The sequence below is a fragment of the Nannospalax galili genome, unplaced genomic scaffold, assembly GCF_000622305.1.
Source record: "Nannospalax galili isolate Female #2095 unplaced genomic scaffold, S.galili_v1.0 scaffold475, whole genome shotgun sequence".
NCBI classification, from domain to species: Eukaryota; Metazoa; Chordata; class Mammalia; order Rodentia; family Spalacidae; genus Nannospalax; species Nannospalax galili.
In genome coordinates, this window is record NW_008339435.1 from 431,481 (window position 1) to 442,922 (window position 11,442).

General features: G+C 40.8%; 1 protein-coding gene across 2 annotated transcripts in view; it reads left to right on the forward strand.

Annotated features, from left to right (window-relative positions):
- The first annotated feature begins 1,988 nt into the window (after positions 1 to 1,988).
- The window catches only part of Ddx20 (DEAD-box helicase 20), a 14,887-nt gene continuing 5,433 nt past the window's right edge, over positions 1,989 to 11,442 (forward strand). Inside the window, exons 1-11 of one of the 2 annotated variants that reach the window (XM_008833955.2) lie at positions 1,989 to 2,127; positions 2,296 to 2,645; positions 2,942 to 3,036; positions 5,394 to 5,562; positions 6,298 to 6,412; positions 6,529 to 6,671; positions 6,808 to 6,946; positions 7,045 to 7,103; positions 8,918 to 9,000; positions 9,550 to 9,655; positions 9,771 to 9,872. In XM_008833955.2, the coding sequence (XP_008832177.1) occupies positions 2,345 to 2,645; positions 2,942 to 3,036; positions 5,394 to 5,562; positions 6,298 to 6,412; positions 6,529 to 6,671; positions 6,808 to 6,946; positions 7,045 to 7,103; positions 8,918 to 9,000; positions 9,550 to 9,655; positions 9,771 to 9,872 (1,312 nt within the window). In that variant the 5' untranslated portion in view covers positions 1,989 to 2,127; positions 2,296 to 2,344. The other variant, XM_017798410.2, reaches the window with a different exon arrangement.

Genomic DNA, 11,442 nt, shown 5'->3' on the forward strand with positions numbered 1-11,442 from the left:
ACACTCCCACTGCTGTGACATCACCATGATGGACTGTACTTTGAACTGGAGCCAGAATAAATCCTTTCTCCCTTAAGTTGCTTTTGTCACAGCAACAGGAAAAAAAAGCTAAGAAAGTAAGGGGGCTAAGAAGAAAGTGAGCCTCTCAGGCTGGGAATGTGACCAAGTGGTAGAGTGTGTGGCTGAAAGTTTGGGTTCAATTCCCAGAAAAAAGCCATTTCAGTGCCGGTGAAGGTGCATGGGTGGGGACAGAGAAGATTCTAGGCAGGGAGGCCTCTAAAGAGGATTTTGTAATATAGTTAGCATGACCAAAAGACCTACAATGGGGTAGATAATATAGATTGGAAAGGAATGGATGAAACATTTGGAGCCAAAATTGTTTGCCCAGTGAATTGTTAGAAAGAAAAGGGCAGAGGGCAGAGTAAAAAACAAATTCCCAAGTTTGTAATTTGTGAATTAGGTGAATGAAAGATTTGAGGGCCTAAGAAGCCTGGGATCTTTAGTGCCCCAGCCTCATCAGCCTCCCTTCCTTCATATGGATAGTGGACTTTTGCTCAGTGTTTTGTAAATTTCGAAGCAAAAGGGATCCCCTTCCAATGAGATTTTCATGCCGAAGATGCATCTACATAGTTGGAATGTGGGACATCAGTGTGTGTTTGGGAAACAAGGCAGAATTATAACAAGAACAAATGAGGTTTGTGATGGTTGTTATCAACTTGATGGGATTTACAATCAACTAGGAAACAAACCCCGAGGTCTGTGAGTCCATTTCCAGAGAGGATCAAATGAAGTGGGAAGAACTACTCGAGTGTAGGTGCCACATTCTATGGAGTGGGGCCCTAGACTGAATAAAGAAATCAAGTGCTCTCTCTCTCTCTGATGGATTTAGCCTTTCAAACTGTGAGCCAAAATAAACCTTACCTCCTTAAGTTCTTTAGTCAGGTATTTGTTACAGCAATGAGAAAAGTAACACAAATATGAAATATCTTTAAATTTGGAATAATGACTAAGACTTTGTTATAAGAGCTCATTAAAAAATATTAAAATGTGTCGATTTTGTTTTTCCTTCCAGAGACAGGACAGAAGGCAGGTTCCCGTCCTTGCCGGGAAAGGGGAGGTCGGGGGGGGGGGGGGGGAGAAGCAATAAACATAATTTCAGGTAGTTTTATCATGATGAAAAAGAAGTGGCTGGAAATAGCTCAATGGTTAAGAGCACTTGCTGCTCTTGTAGAAGATATAAGTTCGGTTCCCAGCACCCACAATCAGGCAGCTTACAACTGCCTAAAACTCCAGCTCCTGGGGGATCTGATACCAACCGCCTCTTCCAAGGGCACCTGCAGTCAAGTGCACATAACCCCACACAGACACACATACACACACATAAATGAAAAAAAAAAGTGACCACTCCTATAATCTCAGTATTTGGGAAGTTGATGCAGGAGGATTGCATATTTGAAGTTAGTCTGGGCTGCATACGGAGACTCTGTCTCCAAACAAGTTGTTAGAGAACGGAGAGTGATAGGAAAAAAGGCTAGGGAGCAGATAGGATGGGGATGACTTAGGATTTCAAGAAAGACCTTAGACAAGATGACATGTAAGCGGAAGTCTAGAGAATGGTAAAGTGGCATGCCCACCCGAGATAGCAAGGGAGGGCACACAGCAGAATCAAGCCACACTGGATATGTCCATTAGTCATCCTAGAGTTTAGAGAGAGCTCTCGGGCAGAGCTGGGGAACTGGACGTCCAGTTTTGGTTTCCGCTTGGAGTTACTATCCTAGGAGCTCGTCTAGAGCCCCATCCTGTGCTGTGGGGCTGGAGCACCAACGTGCTAGCGGATCTGGCCAGTGCAGTGCACCCCGAGGACCTACTACATATGCTCCGGGCGCTCTCTGCGAGCCCGGAGGGACGGCGGGGCGGAATGCCGATCGCAAAGCATTCGGAGAGACGCCACCGGGGACCACTGAGGAAGCCCAGGACCAAAGCCTACGGGGGCGATGACGCGCGGGCCACGTCACAAAGCGCGTCCTGTGAGCGCAGCGCCGAAGGTTCCGTCACAGGCCCGGAAGGCGGGCAGCGTCCACCGCGAATACGCGGCGCCCTCTGCAGGCCGCACGCAACGACGCACTGGTAGCTTAATCTTCCCTCGTTCTTCCCGCCGCTTCCTCTGGCCACACTCTTTTTCTTCTAGCGTGTCTCTGCCTCCAACTTCCGTTCCTCCCCTCCACTTCCAGGCCAGACGTGTCCGTGTCTTCGCGGGAAGACTGCCAATAAAGTTTTTCCTCTTCTCGCTCCCAGGAGCCCCGCCTCAACCCTAAGTATCGCGAGATCTGGAGACGCGGCTACCATGGCTGCGACGTTTGAAGCCCCGGCGGCCTTGACAACGGTGGAGACCGCGATGCCCGTGGAGTGTGTGGCTGCGCCTGCCCCGACTGCGGAGCCAGCTCCCGGGGCCTTGAGGAGCCTGCGGACCGCTCACGACATCAGCGGGCCGCGGACGCGCACGTGGGACGTGGTGCTGGCGGAGCCCGCGGACTTCGAGTCTCTGCTGCTGTCGCGGCCGGTGCTGGAGGGGCTGCGGGCTGCCGGCTTCGAGAGGCCTTCACCGGTGCAGCTCAAGGCCATCCCGCTGGGGCGCTGCGGGCTGGGTGAGGACCGGGGCCAGTCTGGGCCGGAGAAGGGGGCCGAGCTCGGGGTCAGCGCCACTGCTGGGCTCGGCCGGACAGAGGCTATCACATGGGAAGATAGAACTACCGAGAGAGTCTAAGTTGGAGACGGTCAACCTCGGTGGGGATGCAGGGACCAGGCAAGCCTGTGTGAGTTCACTAAAAATACAGGTGACATCGGGGATCTTAGGAGAGACTCTGGTCCTCTGACTCCGTGTTGGTACCAGAGTTGCTTTGGTGAGTTTTAGCTAATGAACCTCCTTTTTTTTCTTCCTCAGATTTAATAGTTCAAGCTAAGTCTGGCACTGGGAAAACATGTGTTTTTTCCACCATTGCTCTGGACTCGCTTATTCTTGAAAACTATAGTACACAGGTGAGTTTAACCCAGAGGTCTCAAAAGAGGGTGTGTTGCACGTGGACTCAAGCAAGAGTCAAATGAAATACCAGGAACTCCTCGGTGGTGGAGGTGAATTTGGAGGCGCTAAACCTTAATGAAAATCACAAAAGTAAAGCAGACACGGATGTGGTCGTTGAGTTGTGGCCAAGGATATATTATTAGTATTTTAGATTTGGCATTTTGTTTCATTACTACATCTTGAATAAGTTAAATCATCCTGAGTTTTGAAAATTCTTTTACTTAACGACTAGATTGGGATTAGAAAGATTGGAAGTTTGCATTCATGTAATGTGGTGCTCTGGTAAAACTTCAGGTCCATCTCAAAGCTCTGTGCATGCATCTTACTGAATGTTTTTAAGGTTGCCCTACCCATCTTAAGAGATTTGGGCTTGGGGATAAGTCTTCAAGATTTGTTGAAGCAAGCAATATTACATATAAATAGTATACCAGACATTAGGGGTTCAGAAATTAATTACATATGGTCCTCAGATGGTCCTCTACAGTAGTTTTGGCAAACTTATTTCAAGTTGAAGTGAAGATGATGATGATGAATCTTCACTAGCCCTTTCTAACAGGAGTCTCGTATTTGTTTAGGAACCCTTTTGAGTTCTAAAGCCACCAAATCCTTGGAGACACTGGACATACTTTTTAAGAATCTGGGCTAGTCTACTTGTAAATTAGGGCATATTTGAAGTTTTGGTTTGTGATAATTTGGCAACAGATCAAGTAGCAAACAATAAAAATCATATTTTTATTTAAGTTCCTTGTATTATTAAAATGCACATTTAAAAACACATTTTGTGCATCATAGTAGTACTGTTGAAAATTGAGAAAGTTCATAAAAATAGAGAATGAAGTATCAAGCAACCAAAATCTGTGGTGTGTACTCAAAGAGAAGATAATCTTTTTCTTTTTTCCTAGTCCTTTTTTTAAAAGCAGTGTTTTCATTTTAAAATTTTATTTACTTTAATTTTATGTGTCATTGCCTACATGTGTTTAAGTGCATCTGTGTCATGCGGTGCCTGCAGAGGACAGAAGAGGGCATCAGATCTCCTGGAACTGGAGTTGTTAGCTGCCATGTAGGTGCTGGGATTCAGACCCTTGTCTTCTGCAAGAACAGCCAGTGCTGCTTAACCTTTGAGCCATCTCCCCAGCCCCAAAGTAGTGTTTTCTTATGGTTTAGAACACGTGCTTTACAATTTGTCTCCACTTGTATTGTGTGCACTGTGAGTCACTCTCGAGGCCTTGGGAAGCTAGCCCCTAAGTTAGCTCTGTGATCAAAAGCTTTTCCTTTCCTCCTAAAATCTCTTCCAATACATGGGCCTTCTTGCTGTTTCTCTCTCTCTCTCTTGTCTCTCTCTCTCTCTCTGCTACCTTCTTAAGGCTTTGGTATTTGCCTTTTCTCTTCCTGAAACACTTCCTCAGTATCCCACAGCTAGCTATAACTGAGGTCTCTTCTCTAATGTTAATTAAAGTTTTTTGTTCTTTTGAGGCAGGTACTCTACATTTAGCCCTAGTTGGCCTGAATCCTGGTATATAGACCAGTCTGACCTTGAACTTGAGCTAAACCTCCTACCTGCTTCTGGCTTGCTAGGATGACAGGTGTATGCCAACATACCTAGATTTAGAGGGGCTTTCTTGATTGCCCTATTTAAAAGGGCTCCTCTTGTTACGTCTTTCTCTTTTTCGTGTTTTTGTGTTTGATTTTTAAAACCATACTTTTTATATGTATGTTTATTTATCTTTACTTTTTTGTAACAAGGTCTCCCTGTAACCTGACCTGGCCTGGAACTTGTTGTGTAGACCAGGCTGACCTTGATTTTACAGAGAGCTGCCTGCCTCTGCCTCCTGAGTTTTGGGATTACAGGTGTGCGCCAGTACCCGTGACTTTATTATTCATTTTATAACCCAAGAACAAGAGTGCCAAGAAAACAATTCTTTAGCAGCTCAAGTTGTTGCATACGTAGCAGGGTTTTTTTCTATTTTATTTAAGTTTTTATTTTATGTGTATGCATGTTTTGCCTGCATGTGTGTAAGTGCACCACGTGTGTGCAGTGCCCACTGAAGAGGGTGTTGGATCCCTTGGAATTGGAATTACGGACAGTTGTTAGCTGCCATGTGGACACTGGGATTTGAACCTGGGTTCATTGGAAGAACAGGTAGTGTGCTTAACTGATATAGCAGGTTTTTAAATATTTGCGAATGAATAAGTGAATGGAATGTTTTCTCTTAAAACTCATCTTTTTAAATGAAAAACAGTGCATGATACAATGAAAGTACCAATTATTTGTATTCCTCTGACTTTTAAAGGTATGTTTCACAATTTGTTTTAGATTTTGATTTTGGCTCCCACAAGAGAAATTGCTGTACAGATACATTCTGTTATCACAGCCATTGGAATAAAAATGGAAGGCCTGGAATGTCATGTCTTTATTGGAGGAACTCCATTATCACAAGACAAAAGCAGACTTAAAAAGTGTCATATTGCTGTTGGATCTCCTGGTAAGTTATCAACTTCTATTGGTAACTGAGGTTCTTGAGGAATGGAAGACTGAATGTGACAAATAGGGATATGGGAGTCTTTGATAATTGGGGTGATTATGAAGATGATGATGATGATCTCCTGATCTCATTATACAGCCCTGGCTGGCCTAGAACTCACTATGTAGAACAGGGCCCTTGAACTCACAGATCTGATACCTGCCTCTGCCTCCAGAGTGCTGGGATTGAAGGTGCGTACCACTACACCCCACTGGGATGATTATTGTGATTAGATGTGAAGAAAGACTAGTGAGAGATGAAGAAAGTAGACCAGTGAGACACATGACTGGATTATCAACAGAATTTCTACATCTCTGTTCATAAGGATATTTAGAAAATGACTTTGGAAGCCTGTCTAGGCCATGGATTGAAATTTTTCTTTGTCTTCTCTGACTAATTTGTTCATGAATCACTCAGAATCACAACCTAGCATTTAGTACCTTAGCATTCAAGTCTTGTGATAGGACTGGTGCTTGTTTTCCATACTTATTGGTGATGAAAAGGGAGGTGGGATAGGTTTAGGCAAGATCAGAATTTAAGATTACTAAGATTGTTATTTAGTATGTAAATGCCTACTGTGAATTGAGTCAGGAAATTCAGCAGTGCAACCTGGGAATGAATAGAGTGAAACATTGGCTGAGGTTTATATAGATTTGTGTGTCATAAATATTTCATTTTTCCCCCCCTGGCATTTAGGCAGAATTAAACAACTCATAGAACTTGACTACTTGAATCCAGGCAGTGTACGTCTCTTTATTCTTGATGAAGCAGATAAGCTTTTAGAAGAAGGCAGCTTCCAGGATCAAATAAAGTAAGAAATTAGTACCTTGACTATAAAAATGTTGCCCTAAAGTGTGTATCTTTATCTTTTCCAAGCAGTGTTTATTGTGTGCAGTTTTCATGGTCTATGTTTCTTCTGTTTTACAGTTGGATTTATTCTTCTTTACCTGCCAGTAAACAGATGTTGGCAGTATCAGCTACTTACCCTGAATTTTTGGCTAATGCTTTGACAAGGTATATGAGAGATCCCACTTTTGTAAGACTGAATTCTAGTGATCCAAGTCTAATAGGTATGTACTTGAATTCTTAGTTTGTGACATCCTGTCCTGGAGCTTTCGCTTGCCTGATTGGCTATTACTGTTTTATGGTTGCCTTTGGAATTGAGCAGATGTTTGTTTTAACTAATCACTCTTGACTTTCTTGTAGGTTTGAGGCAGTATTACAAAGTTGTCAGTTCATACCCTTTGGCCCATAAGATTTTTGAGGAAAAGGCTCAACACTTAGAAGAACTTTTCAGCAGAATCCCATTTAATCAAGCCTTAGTGTTTTCTAATCTGCACAGCAGGTAATATAACTTAAGATAATAGGGGGCACTTACAGAATGGAAGGATAGGTGTGTGGCAGTATTTAAATTGTAAATCTTTGTTTTTTATTTTTTTATAGAGCTCAGCATTTGGCTGATATCCTTTCTTCTAAAGGTTTTCCTACTGAATGTATTTCAGGCAAGTTCAGCTCTTCAGTTTTTATTTAATGTATTGACTTGAAACCTATGTCAAGAGGAAAATACAGCACGTTATGAATTGTCTTGTGCAGGGTGCACTCATAATAAAGGAAATTCAGTCTTATTTGTTACTGGAATTTGATATATCAGTCTCCTGTATTTTTTGTTTAAGAAATAACTTGGTTTACAGTAAAAATATGTGAAGTATGTATGTAAGTGCACCTGTGTCATGCAGTGCTCATGGAGGTCAGAAGAGAGTACTAGATCCCCTGGAACTGTAGTTCTCAGCAGTTTTATCTATCATGTGGGTACTGTGAACTGAACCTTCATCCTCTGCAAGAGCAGCCAGTGCTCTAACTGCTGAACTGAGAGCCACAAGACTTATTTTTAATTTTTTAATCTCTGAGTTATTTCTGCAAAGAACTTAATTCTGTAAAACAAACTCTGTTTTTATTGTTTTAAAACCACATTTTGTTTCTTAATGTATTCATTATTAAAATGCTAACAGTTAAACAGGGAGTGGTGTTGCATATCTATGGTTGCAGTATCCTGGAGGCTAAGGCAGGCATGGGTTTGAGGCCATTTTGGACTATATTATCAAGTTTCAGGCCAGCCTGTGCTCTATAGTATAAACCAGTCTTAGAAAACAAAAAAAATGGTGAAACTATCTAACTGCTTCGATCTCCTTCCCTCCCTCTTTTACAACTCTTTTATGTCCCGACCGACTTGGCTTTGTACCCTCTGGGAGGTACCCTACTAGTTTTAGGTTTATCCACCTCTTGAATTGACTTTAATGTAACTCAATGCATGCCACAAAGTTTATTAACTGCTGGTTTGATAGAAAAAGATTGAAAGGAATTTGGTCAGTGAAATCCTTTTTAATTTTATGTCTTAGCTTTATTTTTAACTTCTTAGCTAGTGCATATTTAATGTGAGATTATTGAGGAGACTGAGGAGATTATTTCCTAACAGCCCAATATTTTAACTTGGATCATATTTCAAAATCAAATTTATGGGCTCGAGAGATGACTGGTTAAGAGCATTTGCTGAATAATCATGAGGACTGGAGTTCAGATCCCAGACCCACACAATAAGCTGGATGTTTTAGTGCCAAAGGGTCTGAAGCCTTCTTCTGGCCTCTGAGTGCATAGGAATGTGCACCCATGTGCACTCACACACAAATGAATAAATCTTGTAAAAATTTTTGTAAATAAATGGTAAGAACATTTTCCCTAAGAATTTGTTAGATTTCATATATAACTCTGAAAATATAGTTACTATTTAAAATTGGCTTTTGAATTTCAAATTGATTGTCTAAACCATATTTTTGAAGCTAACAACTTTAATTCTTAACCCTGAGATTTGCACAGGACAGAATTGATTGATTGATGTATTTAAAGTATTTAAGTGTTGCCGGGCATGGTGGCACATGCTGTTAGTCCAGCACTCGGGAGGCAGAGGCAGGTAGATCTGTGAGTTCAAGGCCAGCCTGGCTGAATAGTGAGTTCCAGGTCAGCTGGGGCTACAGGGAGACCCTGTCTCAAAAAGACAAAAAAAAACGAAAGAAATAATAATAGTAATAATAAAGTATTAAGCCTGGGAGTTATTATTCTTACTTATCGTGGATTTGATTAATATGTATTAATTGAAGGTTTTTGTTGTTTTATGATGTTTTATGTAGCCTAGAGTGACCTTGAACTGAGCTCTTTCTGCCTCAGCCTCTCGAGTGCTGGGATGACTGGGATGGTAGGCATGCACCACCATACCTGGAGTGCTTAAATGTTTTTAAATGACTTTCTTTTGGGCTCTTTTTAGGCAACATGAATCAGAATCAGCGCCTTGATGCTATGGCTAAACTGAAGCAGTTTCATTGCAGAGTCCTCATTTCTACAGATTTGGTAAATTTCCTGTTCAGTTTGGGTGACTGTCTTAACATGTGTTCTGTTATCAGATAGATCTTTGTCTTATTTTACATGGGTGTATCTAAGAAGAATACTAGAGACAATTATCTTCCCAATTCTGGGGAAAATACTTTCTTTAAAATGTCTTTAATAGGTGCTAGAGAGATAGCTCAGTGGTTAAGAGCACTTCCTGTTCTTGCAGAAGACCTGGGTTTGATTCCCAGCACTCTTGTGGCAGCTGACAACTGCCTGTAACTCCTGCTATAAAGGATCTGACACTCTTCTAGCCTCCATAGGCACCAGATCCACATGTGGTACCATATACATACATGCAGGTATACACATAAAATTATAAACCTTAAAAAAAAAGTCTTCAACAGTTTATTTAGTTTTGGAATAGTTTAATACATCATTAGGAATGGATTTCATTTTCCTCTGAATCCTAAATATTTGTCTGTTTTTCGTTTGGCTCTTGGTTATACTTGAATAGCATAGTACACATTGGTAGCTAAACTGTAATTAATATAAAAAATTGTCGTCTTCAAGACTTCCCGTGGAATCGATGCCGAGAAGGTGAATCTGGTTGTAAATCTGGATGTACCATTGGACTGGGAGACATATATGCATCGGATTGGCAGAGCTGGCCGTTTTGGTAAAAAAGAAAAGGAAAAATTTGAGTGCTTTGAAGGGAAGAATGTATAATGTAAAGGGTGGACTTGGTATGCCATTTCTGTGAAAATGGTTCACTGCTTATCCTTCTGCTTTAGGTACTTTGGGACTGACAGTGACCTACTGTTGCAGGGGAGAAGAAGAAAATGCGATGATGAACATTGCACAAAAATGTAATATTAACCTTCTCCCTTTACCAGGTGTGTTTTCCTGTTTCCTTTTATTGTTAGAACGGTTGTAGTGATGATAGGCATAATGCAAATAATAGCTAGCACATAAGGCTTATTTCGTGTCACATACTCTTCACAGTGCTGAGTATATCTTCATTTAATTCTCACTACAGGCCCATGAAGTATGCACTATTGTTAACCTGTGCTTTATAGGTTAGGACTTTTAGCAATACCTTAGCCTTTAGTTTAAGTAAAGGTGTTAACATTTTGATAAGTGGAGAAGATTACACGCTAACTACTTGACACATGAAAAAATACTCTACTACTGTCTTTTTTTTTTAATTATTTATTTAATAACGACATACTTAGAAGCATTTCATCACAGCTGCATTGACATACTCAATAACAATTTCCAGAGCTAGATGCATCTCTTTCAAAATTGGCTGCAAATTTTTAGGTTTATAGTTGAATTAATACAGTTATACAATATTGTTCTCAGTATAAACCCTATATGCATATGTGTCTTTAATGTCTATGTATCTGATTATTACTAGTCACAGTCGGTTACACGTGGATCCTTAGTACCTGAGTATGGATATAAAGTCATCAGGTTGCTACTAACACTTAGATATTTGCACATGAGTCTCTAATCTCTATATATCTGATTATTACTAGTCATGGTCATTTACACTCAGATCCTTGGCACCTGAGTATGAATATAAAGTCATCAGGTAGATTTCAATGGTAATGTTTTTCACATCTACTAATTATTAAGGAACAAATTTTTATGCTTTGGAGAATTAGTTTTTTTAATTTTTAAAAAATTTAATAACCACATGATTAGAAGAAACATTTCTTTACAGTTTTAACATATTCAGTAACACACTCCAGAGCAAGGATACATGTCTTTCAGAAGTGGCTGTAAATATTAGGTTCACAGTTGAATTAATACAGTTATATAATATTGAACCCTGTAAGATATAAAATTGAATGAGTTTTTACCCTTTAAAGATCTCCATTTCATTTTAAAATATCCTGCTTCCTTCTTTTTTTTTTTTTTGAGACAGGGTCTCCCTGTAGCCCCAGCTGTCCTGAAACTCACTATGTAGACCAGGCTGGCGTTGAACTCACAGATATCCGCCTGCCTTTGCCTCCCGAGTGCTGTATTTCCTACATTTTTAATGCTACTAACACTTAGATGGTTGCACATGTGTCTTTAATCTCTATGTATCTGATGATTACTAGTCACAGTAGGTTACACTTGGATTCTTAGTACCTGAGTATGGATATAAAGTCATCAGATAGATTTCACTGGTAATGTTTGTCACCTCTACTATTTAACATGAAGTAAATTTTTATGCTTCCACCTCAAATACTTTTTTAAAAAAAGACGTATTTTTTAAAAAGACGTATTTTATTGATTTTTCTGTGTGTATATCATACAGAACATCCCACAAAGTCTTATTCATCTATATACCCACTTCCCAAATGGCACCCTCCCATAGCCCCCTCCCCCCCACAAATACTGGAGCCCACATACTCTGTCATCCCTGTTACTGTCCTCTGTGTTGTCAACACCCCCAGCCATTCTCCAGTGCTT